General features: G+C 40.7%; 1 protein-coding gene across 4 annotated transcripts in view; it reads right to left on the bottom strand.

The window, feature by feature from the left end:
- The window catches only part of RAB28 (RAB28, member RAS oncogene family), a 66,807-nt gene extending 57,940 nt beyond the window's left edge, over window positions 1-8,867 (bottom strand). The window contains exons 1-4 of one of the 4 annotated variants that reach the window (XM_068943360.1): window positions 8,341-8,586; window positions 5,153-5,287; window positions 2,351-2,439; window positions 895-991 (exon numbers count right to left, since the gene is read on the bottom strand). In XM_068943360.1, the coding sequence (XP_068799461.1) occupies window positions 895-991; window positions 2,351-2,371 (118 nt within the window). In that variant the 5' untranslated portion in view covers window positions 2,372-2,439; window positions 5,153-5,287; window positions 8,341-8,586. Of the gene's footprint in view, window positions 1-894; window positions 992-2,350; window positions 2,470-5,152; window positions 5,288-8,340 lie in introns of those variants that run through there. The other 3 variants (XM_068943358.1, XM_068943359.1, XM_009686265.2) reach the window with 3 other exon arrangements.
- Between the last annotated feature and the right edge of the window lie 4,825 nt (window positions 8,868-13,692).

The following is a 13,692-nucleotide window of genomic DNA, read 5'->3' as shown; positions in this document are numbered from 1 at the left end:
TTGCATCCTCCCTCCCCCCCAAAGAGATAGAACTTGCATCAACTTTATCAAGCTTCACTACAATGTTATTAAATACGTTTCCCTGCTTTGGTCTCTGAAACCAGAGTAAATTGCTTCTAATGAAACACTCTCATGCTTACAAATTGAGCAACCATGAAATACTTTCATGCTTACAAATTGAGAAACCACAGATCAATGAAAAAAAAAAATCTCACTTTAAACTTCCAATTGTTCAGAAAAAAAAACTTCTAGCAGCAGCTATTCTTTTTTAATTATTTCTTTGCATTTTCCATGCAGTTTGCCGCAACTGGCATCTAAATAGTTTCTTTGCCGTCGTGAAATGAAACATCTTGAATGCTCAAACTGTATTTTTATGAGTGCCGAGGGACCCTAAATTTTAGTGGTCTATTAAATGCCAGCAATTTCATGCTGCCTTGCATAAAACAGCATTCACATATTAGAGCACTGCGATTCCATAGCTACATTATCCTTCTCCACACAACCCAAATGCCAGTTGTGTATTTTGTTTAAAAATTTTGTTTCTTTCAAAAAGCATGCATTTTTTCAACAAATATATTTAAAGTTTTATTTCTTTGTTATATGTCACATTACCCACACGGACAAACAGCATGCTTAACAATTATGAATATAGCTAACACTGCTCTTACTTGAATTCAATGTTTTACTAAAGTACTTAAAGATAAAAGTTGCAAATATATAACCCCTTGTCACCGGGTAAGAGCATACTAAGAAAATTTTCTCTTAATAACGTAATCTACTTTGTCATAAAAAGCACTGTAGTAAGCTTATTTAGTGTACTTTACTTTGAAGACTAAGTTTTTGCAAGAATTACTGCTGCCCAACCTTTCAGTCGTATATTCTTTATTCTCTTACCTGGCAATGTTATCCTTTTCAAGAAGAAGTCCAGTCCTACAGTTTGTTTGTACTGTTTTCCAAAAGTTTCTTGAGCAAAACGTGTGGCTAAGGACGTCTAAAATAGAACAGTATCAAATTAAGTTGACATTGTAAAAGGCCAAAAACTTGATGTGAAACCAGAAGTACATAATACAGTTAAGCACTTTTAAAATCAATGCATGCTGACAGTGTTCGTGGATTTGCATTGACAAGCATTCCAGCCAGCTTCAACATAATAAAAGAAGGTGGCAAAGGCTACTAATGTATGTAAGAAGAAGCCAGACGCATGTTTCCGTTATATTTCAAAGACAGTGTGATATCCAAATTACAGAATATTACACAGATTTCAATGAAATGCCATTAGTATGCTCAACTGCACACATATCTAAGTGACACCATCCACACCTGAAGAGCTTCCTATTTTTAAAAAGCGCTCATTTCCAAAACAAGGGTCCAACCTTGGTACAGCACACCACAATCCCAAACCAATATTCTGGGAGGGACCAGACATCTGCACAGTGCAGAGTCCCACGGGGACTCCAAAGTGCTGCAGGACTCCTGCCACTGTACACGACAGTTTCAGAATCAGTTATTACATGAAGTCTAAGACGAGAAAAAAGCCTGTAAACATTTGTACACAGAAAAGAGATTAAACTCATGTTAAGAATGTCCATTTGCAGAACCATTCCTCCAAAAAGAGCTTTGGAAATGTATTTCTTAGATTTGTATTTTGTGGCTTTATGAAAGTAGACCAATATATCGTTAGCTTAATAAAGAATATCAGCTTTACTAAGGAATGCTACTTCTACTACTACCTCTAAAAGGATGCACAATTAATTTACATAAAGTAATAAAGCATGGTATTTCAATTCTTTCACTAGCAGTTTAAACTCTCCATGCAAGGCAAAAAAAAAGCCACAACCTAAGGTTAAAAAATACAAAAAGAAAAGTGCAATTACAAACTATTTGTATATTATCTAAAAAATAAAATATATTACATGCAAATGCCATTTAGCTAAACATGTATTCTACATCAAATTAGAGGCACACATTTACAAATCTCCCATTAACATCACATCTGAAAATATGAAAATAAAGTAAATGCAAAAAGAAAACCTAACCAAATTTACTTATGCAGAAAAAAAAGAAAAGAAATTTAACAACTTCATAGACCCCCTATGAAAGAAAACTCAAGATTAGCAAAAAGGAGTTTTTGTTAACTTTCAGTTCATCAAGACCTCAAGAAGTAAGTCACATCAACAGTTATTAGAAATTGCTGTTAGAGCACATTTAGTTAAAAATGCAATAGTAAAATAAAGCCAGTAGTGCTGAAAAGTAAGAACAGACAAGTTCTACTAACAGAACTGTTATAACAAAGATCTAAATTACGGTAGTAATATGTCAAATAAGTACACAGAATAAAAAGGCAACTTACTCTTTTTCTGCATGAAAACATGACCACCAGAGCTCCAGCACTAAAGCTCTAGTATGAATAGGCAAACATTTATTCAAACATAAAATTACCTGTGAAGTAAATAACACAAGATTTACTGCTTTCTTGCTTGTATCACATTTATGTTCCTATTGCTGTCATATAATAACAGGTATTTTGAGATGAGAAGATATGTTCAGGAAATAATCAAAAAAAAACACCACACACACAGGCAACATTTTTACTTACTTCATTGAACTCAAGCCCTGAGAGGATGAAAAATAAATAAATAAATGAAAAAGCAAGTAAACTAGGAATAGCATATATATTCATATCGCTGTGGAAAGGCTGAAAACCACAGAGGATGAATCTTAAGAAGATTATTCTAGCTGTAGCTATGTGACTGCAATATTAATGACGTGCAAAATAAAATTCAATACAAATTTGGCCTGTAATATTAAAAACTCAGTAGCATTGATTTTTCCATCTCAATAGTTAGCGCTTCAGGATTATAAAGACACTGTTTTAAAACTGTCATGACCTTAAGTGAGGTAGATAAGAACAAGAACATTGCAGAAATACACTTCACAGTCTTTTCTTTGCAATTTTCTTTTTCATTAAAGAAAAGCAACTACCATCCAGAGTATAGCTTAAAATATCATCTGACTATATTACAGTATTCTGTATTCCCCAAAACACTAATTTAGATCCCCATTAAATAAGCAGCCACTCCCTTCTTGTTTTAAGGACTCAGTAAACATTAACTTTATCACTCTGTGACACTCAATATTCCCTGAAGGCTTCTAGGGGTGTTAGTAAAAATAAACAACATAAGTTAAAAAACAGTCAACCAATAAGAGCAAGAAGTGATCAACAGCATGGCAAAGTTCTCTTAAAATAGTTTTTTCTACTGAGCTCCCGAATGTAAAGGAATTTATAGCAGAAAATCGTTGACTAACTCCTTCTTTTTTTTCTAGTGAATGTTAGTGCTCATGAAAGGCGTAGGATTACCAGATTGGAGTCCTCTACTTACTCACAGAACAAGCATTTATCCAGAAAATACTATAAAATAAAAAAATACAGTTCAAACTCCTCCACAACAGGAAATAGAGAAGTTATCCCAATGCATATTCAGGTACTTTTACAATGCAAATTCTCCCTTCAGTCCTGAAATTGTTCTCTGCCATGCTTCCCATAAAAGATGCCGCACAACAGTTTTGCTTGTAAAGCTATGACGGGTAGGATTAACGTAACAAAAATAAAAATTAAATAATGGTTTAATGCAACTCTAGCTTTAAAAAAAATAATTAAATAATCAGTAACTATTTTTAAGAAGATCACGCTCGATTCATAAAGTTTCGGCCATTAATTTGGCAATCAGAGGATAACGTAATTTCAGCAAGGCCTTGTTCCTTGACATGTCTAGTAAGACAACCAGAGTACCAACTCTCACAGTAGATTTTCCATTAGACCTGAGTAAATTCAGACATTTGTTTTAAAGTTTTAAAGCAAACGCTTATATGCTTTTCCAAATAGCAATACATTTTTGAATCTTGGTCTTACAAACCCCCTCTTTTAAGACAAAAAAAGTTCATCGGGTACTAACAAACTGCAATCAAGACAGCAGTGAAAAAAATATATATAAAATACTGTATTTTAACTATAAAGGGATTTTAGGGGACCAATTTGGAGATAAACAAAGATGCAATTAAACTGCAAGGGCAAGGCAAGAAAGAGAATCTTCCTTGTATTGTTCAGTGTCATCAACTCACCACATAAGCTGTGCTGCCAAGCTATTGCTAAATGACTACAGGTAAATAGAAAAAGAAAACAAAAATATTTATGATATAGTAGCAGACAGGTCACAAAGCACAAGTAACGACAGCCAGCTCTAACTGAAACTTTTTACTCACCAGGATAATGCGGGAACTCATAGAGAAAACCCTGCCAAAGACAGTTATTTGAATAAAATCCTACAGAAGAAAGCTTTCAGAAAGGGATGCCAAAGCATAGTATCACAGTTATAAAAACAAAAAACTAAAGCTAAGAGTCAATGCGCATAACGCATAAGGATATAGTCCTAAAGCCACAAATTTTTATTCACATACCAGCTTCACCAACCTACTGAGAATTCATTTCTCTCATTCCCTTCTAGAATGCCAAGGCCATTCTCTAAGCACAGCAACACTCACCCCTCAAGTAGCTATCCCTACTAGCAAAAAACTTAAGACAGATAAAACGAAAAGAAACGTTAGCTAAATGAAGGAAATGTAATAACTATTATTAAAAAAAAAACCTGTTCAGCATAGAGAACTACTCACTGAGAACAGTCTAGTTTTATGGTGTGGGGGGGAAACTATACAGCTATCTAATAAAAAAAATTTAGATAATATTTTGAAACAAAGGAAATAGTTCTATTATATGAAGCTAACGTCTTTCCATTCCACCTCTCCTTACTGAAGAGGAACTTATCAAGACTGAAATTTCATATTAATTTATGAAGAAATATTCATGCAGGCCAATCTACACAGGACAACTGAAATAAGTTTCCCATTTACAGCATTAAACAGTGGCAACAATTAGTAAACATTTCTACAGATTTTGAGGCTAAGTATAACAACAAGATCCAGGATTAGCACACTGTTTAAAAAAAAATAGTATCCTCAAATATCCTGAAGGAAGTGGCATCACTCAGCTATCACAGCCTGTGTATCAATTCCAACAAACTCCCACACTAGGTTGGGCACCTGCATTTTCAACATCTGATGGCAGCAGGAGAAGGCAAAGGGAAGGTGTTCCACGTACCCTACTCTAGTCGCCAGTTGCAGGGGATGGCAGAAAGACAGAACTGCAACTGCTTTTCTCCTTCTGCATGTCTGTTTTTCAGGACCTCCTTTCCTGTGAATAGCTCCAAGATTTACTTCCAGAGGCCCAAAGTTTCTGCAACAGTAGCAAATCAGAATGGTTCCAGTTCAAATCAACATTGCCATGTATTTTAACATTATGCCAACCTGCGCGCAGCAAGAGTAGAAATACGATTATAATTTTTTTTTTTTTTGCAATCCATACTAGTACCACCGATTTATTTTAATGAAAAACATATTTAGCTCAAGAAGCATGGGGCAAGAAAGTTGATTTAAAACTTATATACACACAGCAGCCTTATGCATCTCTGTTCCTTCTAGGAATCAACATTCAGGAAAAAAATTATTATTAATAATAGCTGTTTATTTTTGTCTCACACTGTCCCCACTTCCAATTTCCGATTTCTTTTCAGATTGTGTTCTGAGTTTTTGTCTACTTTATTTAAATCATTTTCTAGTATTATTTTCTTACTAACATAGCTCATCTTCCTTAATTTTTCTTTTCAACGGCTTATCCATTCCTTACTGACTCTATTTTACCATAATACTCTTTCAGACTCTGTCCCACACTCCTCTCATTCTTTCTTCTCTTTCAACTCCTCTCCCCTTAAACCTTACTCTAGCAGTGCATATTCCTTCCCTTAAAACTCTTAAGTATCGAATCATTCGTTCAGCCACCCTAGAACAAATGAATAGAGGTAAAACATCCCTCCCTTGCCTCATGAAGAGAGCAATTCCTAGCTGGTGGAAACATAACCATTGCCCTCAGCTTGAACTGATGCCGATTTGTTTTTGAACTGCTACCAACAGTTCCACAGAACATGTATCACACTGCCCCTAAACAATGTGTGATATTGGACAAGGAAAATAAACGCAAGTTATCATCTTCAGTCAACTGACACAAAGACATCATTTTTGGAGAACTGAAGACCAGACTGCTCTTGATGGCCAAGAGGGAGGGTATAAAAAGGAAAAAGCTATGGAACTAAGTGAAATGTGGAAATCTCACAATGAATGCATAAGATACAGTATTTCAGAGGTGTCTGCCAGTATATCCTACACTCCTCCTGTCCAGCAATCCTAGTGACAGGAGAGAAAAAACAATACCTTCCACAGTGAATGAGAGGCTAAGTATGCATGTGTGTAAAGACCAGATGTGAAACAGATGCGAGAAACAGGCCAGAGTTGAAAATATATAGACATACACATGTTTCAGCAAGAATGAGAAAACAACAAAGGAGAGGAACTTCAATGATTTAGTCTTCAGAGGTGCTCTTATCCCTCCCATACCAAAACCCAATCACTTCTTTATTTTTACCAGATTTTACTACAAATCCATTATTGCAACTGTTTGCTGCTAAGCCAGCAGGATAGCTGGAAGAAGCCTCTATTACAGCATCATCTAGGGGGAATAAGAGGAAAAGCAGCCCACCATAATGTTACTGCTGCTTATGCAAAATAAGCTACACTTGAATCACAGGATTCCTAGACCTAGCAGGAGATTCAGTGACTGGCAGCTCCCAGACGAGAGGTAGGAACCAGCAGGAACATACATCAAAACTCAAGAGCGCTTGAAAACTCATGTTTGGTGAGAGGTCTTGCCACAAGGTGCTGAACAGCAGTAGCAAAAGGATTCCTCGTTTTGAATGGAAAACTCCTGGGGAAAGTTACCCATGAAAGTAGCACTCCAGCTATCCAGTTGTGCATTCATTATGCTCTCATCACATGGACAACTCTGAGTGATTATCTACTAACTCACATGAAAGCAACAGTGCTTCAGAAACAGAATCAGAAACAACTTTTTGTTCTAACATAAAATTCCACATGAGTAACTGAACAAAGCCATGCACCTATTTTTACTAAGAGCTCTTTTTTATTAATGGCAGGCAGTTTTATTTAACCAACCTCTAAGAACATTTCTATTTTTCACTTGAACTGTAAGTAAAGCAGACATCCTGTCTCCCCTGCATTTTCAAAAGTTAATGACAAATGAAAAACCATATTCTTCAACACCTGTTTAAAAATTAGTACTTTTAAATGAGTCTCACAAAAGCATTCAGATTACACATTGCAGCAGATAAGTTAACACATGTCTAATAAAGATCAGTGATTATTTCCATAGACAAGAAAGTTGCCTCTGTTTTGCCTTATTTGGTGTGTATTCGCCCAAATTTCCCTCTTTTTAAAAGTTAAGTATGAATTACACTCACAGGCAATAAACCATAATTTATGAACAGTACTTAACTGCACTGATTTCATACAGGGAAAAAAAAAACTCTAAAAAAAAAAAACACACACACACAAACCAAGACTAAATTAACCCAGAAGCATCTTTCCAAAACCCTGAAACAGTAACCTGAATAGATGTAAACTGTTTTACCCATCTCAGTACGTTATTAACTCTGAGACTTAAATGAAAAGATAACGCAATCAACCTAAGCAACTCTTCCACCCCTCGTTATTTTGGCGGGAACAACCAGTTCACGTGCTCGCCCCGATCCCAACCCTTTCCCACGCGTTTGCAGGCGCTAGGCACTTCGGACTATTCTGGCAACCTCAGTGCTGCAAAAACATGCATTGCCAGTACCAAGCCTGCGGCGCACGGCTATCAGCGGGAAACTCAGTACCAAGCAGTACCATACAAACTACGCTGTCAGCCACTCATTTTAATCAAGACACCCAAGAAAACTGGATCAAACGAACAAACGTCCATTTGGTGGCTTAGGGGTCACCTCATCCGGTGCTACGAGGCTACGAAAACCCTGTTAGAGGGTTTCGCTGCCGAGCGCCGGGGCAGTTCCGGCTGAGGCTCCTTAGGGGCAGACGCAAGCCGCCCCAGAGCTAAGCTGGCCAGCGAGGAGCCCGCACCTGCCTGCGGAGCCAGCGCGGCAGGGACCCGTCCTAGGCCTCCGCTACGCCCCTGCCACGCACACGCGGGGGAGGCCACGGAGAGGGCGCAGCGTGGGGCGGCGGGAGGGGAAACGTCTGCCGGCGTCAGTCACGGCGCCTGGTATCGCGACAGCGCCACGGACTCGAAACGCTGCGGGCTGCTCCCTCCTCAGCGGGCAGGGAAGGCAGCGGGAAAGTGAGGCGGGGGAAGGCCGAAGGGGCTGGGGGACCGGCACTGACCTTGCCAGAGGTGCCGTCCCCCAACAACGCTAGCTTGAGCTGGCGGTCCCGACTCTCCTCCTCCTCTGAGTCCGACATGGTCCCTAAGGCCCCGGCGGGAAAGGAGAAGAGGCGGAGGGCAGGCGGGAGGGTCGGGGCGCGGAAGCGCGGAGGGGACGGGGAAAGGGAACGAGTGCCGCGGTCACGGAGCCGGCAGCGGCGCAGAGGCCGGAGCCGCCATCTTCCTCCAGCGCGCCCGCCGTCGCTAAGGCCCGCTCGGGCCGAAACCAACGAGAGACCGTAGGGGAGGGGAAAGGATAGCTCAAGGGCGGGAGCTAGAGCGACAAGCCGCGAGCAAGCAGGGCACCCGCTACGCTCTCACTCCCCCCGCAGCGGGCGGGCGAATGGTTTAGCCCGCTCGCCAATACGAGCGGCGGTGGTTGAGCCCCCGATTGACGCCCCGCGCGGTAACCGAGCAACGGAGAGGTCAGAGGTCGCAGCGGCGGTAGCGGAACGAGCGCCACCTTCGGCGAGGGGAAGAGCGTGTCGGCCCCGCCTAGGGGCGGGAATATGGCCTTGGCCACGCCTGCCAGTGCCTGACAGCCCCGCCGCCCGACGGGGCTGGGGCGGCTCCCGCCGCCCTCCCGGGGCAGCTGAGGGAGCGAAGGGCCGGCGGTGGCCTCGCCCGGGTCGCGGAGCTGCCTAACCCCTAACCCGGCCACGGCCGATCGGGCTGCCCCTGCCCGCCGCCTCGGGAGAAGCTTCTGCAGGGCTGCCGCCGGGCCGCGCCGTGAGCTGCCCGGAGTAGGGGCTGGGGCCATGCGGTGCTCCTCGGGCCTGCTGCGGGGCCCCCAGCCCCGCTCGCAGAGAGCCCCCTCAGAAATAAATTAGCTCTGGCGCACTTATGCCTGGCAGGGTGCAATAGGCGCTTCTCTCAGAAAAATCGTTCCCTTGCCTTCGCTAAACGCTTGGCTTGGTTTACCCCTTTAAAAAGTTTCGGTGACTCTTATGTTTAATTCTGATTAATGGCCTGGTACAGGCTGTCCTGGAAATCTAGAAGTTGTTTTGTGTTGTTTTCTTATTGTGTGTCATCAGGAATAATGAAAAGTCTATTCCCAAGAGATTATTGCTCATGAATAAGTGAAATACTGCGTACCAAGCAAGTGCCCATATATTGTCAAATGATCTTTATCAGCTTGTAGTCTACACAGTTTTGGCTGAACAGTTCATACAATATCACAAAATCTTGCATTAATCTCATTATACTTCTCTCTCACAGCATTGCTGTGCAAAATTCCCACACAATTCAGCAGCCACAGCTTTGAAAACTTTTTCTTGGCCTTTTTATTCATAAGGAGCTACAGGTGTCCAAGGAAGTTAGTTGAAAAGCATTGAATGGAGACCAAATTGGGGTTACTACCTACCAGTGCAGTTTTAACCACAGTTCCATACAGAGATAAACTATATTAATCCAAATCACTGATTCTATTATTTCATGCTGTCCCACTTACTCTGTAGTGTCCTCACTTAGGTTGTTAACCTACGGGCCTTCAGACAAAGGGGATCTGCTGACAGGTGAAGACCTTAAATAAAAAAAGGGGGAGGGAGGTCCCTGGGTTATTTCCTCGGAAAGCATAAAAACCATGGTTTGTGACTACCTTCTGTTAAGAACAGAAAAGTATCAGTTTTGACAGACGAGCTATACTTTCACTCTATCTAGATCTTTTTGCAGAAGAGCTAAGCCCCTTCATTATAGTTGGTTGGGCTTTCCAACAGCAACAAGATAAATTAACACTTAAGATATATATATTGTGCTAATATAAGAAATCAGTATAACAGAAAGTATCATACCTAGTCCAGTCTCTTTTCCCTTTTTACCATGATTAGTCAGACCTCAACCATTCTTGACAACTGTTTGTCTAACCTTCTCCAAAAAAAAAAAATGATAACTTCACAATTTTCCTACACAAAATATTCAGAATTTTTCTATCCTTACAGATAAATAGTGAGAACCCCTTTCTAATACCTGAACTGATTTTTAAACTATTATTTTATTATGCATAGTGACCATAGAGAATAGTTTATAACCTCCTCTTTACAGCAGTCTTTCACGTATTTGAAAACTGTTAGCATGTCTTCACTCAGTCTTCTCCTCTGTAGACTAAACAACTCCTCTTCTTTCAGTCTTTCCCTGGGTTGTCTTTTCTAGGCTTCTGATTATTCTTGTTGCTTTCCTTTGGCCCCTCTCCACTTTTTGAAGTGTTGTGCCAAAAGCTGGATACAGTACTTTGGTTGAGGCCTTATGAGTACTGAGTAGAGTGGAAGTATTACTTCATGTGTCTTGCATACGAGACTCCTGTTTATATATCCCAGTATGATGTTTGCTTTCTTCACGGTATGACATTGCTGACTCATACTGTTTCGAATTTACTAAAAGGATCTCTGAATCCTCTTTTGCAGAACTGTTATCAGCACTTTACATTCTGTTAAGGTTTTATTCCTATTTAAATCTAGTGCTTTGTACATGTCCCCATTGATTTTCATCCTATTTTTCAGGCTATTCATCCAATTTGTCAACATAACTTTATGTATTATTTTAAAATATTTTTATTGACTGTCCTTCAAAGTGCATGCAATCCCTCCCAAGTTGGTTATAGCTGCAACTTTAATAATCATATTCTTTAGTTCAGAGTCATTAACAAAAATATCCAATAGTCTGCAAGGCCCCATCAGACATATCCTAACAATATGACAAGGGATAAGAGTTCTTTGGGCATGGTTTACACAGCAACTTGAGTAAAAGAGGCAGCTAAAACTGTTTTAAGTATATATGTGCTTTAATGGATACAATATCAAGCTAAGAATATTTAAAACAACTTTGTATAACATCTGAACAGAAATCATTCCCCTCTCAGTCAGGTTTTCCTGCTTGGAAACTATGTCAGAAGTTTCCAGTCTTAAAAATACAGTTTTACTCAGTCCTCAACGGGCTCAAGAATATTCCTTATGCAAAAAAACAAAAAACTACCAAAAACCCCCTTATGTATTCAAGTGTTTGCAGAATGGAGGCCAAAAGCTTTCCCAGTAACATTCTGCAAAAAAAGGGCAGACAAGACCTTGTGTTCTAATGCAAAACCAGACAGACACATCTTTGACACTTCATACTTCACTGTAAATTAAAACATTTACTCATCAACTACTTCCCATTTTAAAACATCTTTTAGCCTAATTATACTGTGACTTCTACTGATGAGGAACTTGAGCAAGATCCACATCTTAATAGGCCTCAAGCAGCTCCTCCTGGAAGGCAGGGCCACTGGAACAAACATGGAATTTGCCTTCAGGATTTCTGAAGTACTGAACTGTTTTACAATTAAACACTTAGAACTTCCACATCTCATCTGGGCAGAGACAAATCATTTAAAAACATTAAAGGGACCAGTAAATTTTTGACTATACTGATTCTGCCTTAATCACCTTAAAAGAGAAAGAAAAAACAAAAAAAAAGCTGAATTCCAAGTTTCCCCAATGAAGTTACTGACAACTGGGGAAGAAAGAGGGCTCCACCCCTACATCATTTACAACAGCTGTTACAAAACAGTGCTCTCCTAGCATAGGTTAGCAAGTAAAAATATACACACACACTTCTGATCCTTCGTTACTTCCACATTTTTCCACTAGGAGACTAGCTTAAAACCTCTGCTCTTCGAGGACCACAGCTGGGTCAGGGGAAACTCTTCCCCCAGCACCCTGCCCAGCTCAGCCCACCGGCCTGGCCTTGCCCCAACCTCTGGGGAACTCGATTCGGGGACAGAAAAGCGTTCAGCCCACAGGAGAGGCCGCCGGCTGCCGACCAAGATGGCCAGGCCTCGCCGGGAGGGCGGCTGGCTGCGAACTCAAACCACGCGGCACCCGCTCGCGGCAGGCGCAACGGCCCCTTTAAGGCGGAGGAGGCGCGCAGCCGGGCGCGCGGCGCGACCGTTGCGCGGGAAGGGCGGTGCCCGCGCTGCCCTCAGGGGCGGCGGGCGGCGGGCGGCGGGAGAAGGGCGGCGTTAACACAAATTCCCCAGAAATAAAAACTCCCCAAAGCCCACGGGGACAAGCGGGGAGTGTGGCGAGAGGAAAGCATGACAGGGGGACGGAGTGAGCGCGTGAAAGCAGGAGGGTCAGACAGGAAGGCGTCGGGGGTCTTTAGGCTAGGTGTGTTCTCGTAGTGAAGTACGAAAAAGAAACCCCAGCGTTATAATACACGTGCCCAAACTTAAGGTTCTTATTGCAATATATTATTTTTTCCCTGCAGAGATCTGCTGAACGTATTAAACAATTAGCTTCTTCACCTAAGCAACTGAACAACATAGAAAAACATACTTGATCTCAAATGTCGCATTTGCGGGCTTACAATTATCTTGTTTCTGTATTTCTCATCCATTTTCATAAGTACTTCTATATTAAGACATAGTTTTGGAAATGTAAAAAATACTTGATATGACTAAACATGGATGTTTACTATTGAGCAAGAAAAATCAATCAAAAGTGATCCAGGAGACAGCGTAGAAACATAATCAGACAACTCAACCCCCGGCAACTTCCTCGCAGTTATTAAGTACGTGGAAGACAGTGATGTACTAAAATCCTTTTTGCCCGTATTAAAAAACAGTGTACGAGATTAGAGCTGTCCGGGAATGTTAAAGCAGTAACAAGCTTTAATTAAAAATGAGAATGTTCCTTACCGTTATATTCACTTTATCCTAGGTTAAGGGAGTGGGCGATCAGGCTACAAATCTTTAAGTATCTTATTTGTCAGTGTTCAGCAAGCTCCTAAAGCAGTGTGATGTGGTCCTCTTATGTGGAGCAACTGTGGATTGTTCTTACTAGCCTGTCCCCTCCAGGGAGGTTTTCAAATTGAAATGTTTTTGTCATTGCAGTCTGAACCAGTTCGTTATTTGCTAAGTATCAACAATTTTTATAGGATGAAAAGAAGTTAGTCTTGGACTGCTTAGTATTTTAAAAGTAAAAAGGAAAATATGAAGCATGGTGAAAAGCACTGGAATTAACAAACTGAGCGCACTGCAGTCAAAAGTATTTTTTTCATTGCTGGCGGTATGCCCATAATTTGAAACTCTTCTGTGTTTTTGGAATACTAAGAAAAAATTCTACAACTGTGCCCTTGAATAGAGCTTTCACTTAAAAATGCCTGGGTCACACAATGACACAGGTAATAAATATATATTGTGTAGTAGATGTTCAGTCTTTCTATAATTGCTCTTTTGTTGTTCGTTTTACTTGCTATATACTTTATATCAATTTCTTCATGAGGAAATTTCACTGACAACCCTGAAAATATTTTCAGTGATGTGTGAGGCAGCAGCGATT

The sequence above is a fragment of the Struthio camelus genome, chromosome 4 (genome assembly GCF_040807025.1).
Source record: "Struthio camelus isolate bStrCam1 chromosome 4, bStrCam1.hap1, whole genome shotgun sequence".
Taxonomy (NCBI): Eukaryota; Metazoa; Chordata; class Aves; order Struthioniformes; family Struthionidae; genus Struthio; species Struthio camelus.
The sequence above is the reverse complement of the archived record's forward strand: the minus strand, read 5'-3'. Positions and strand labels throughout refer to the sequence as shown.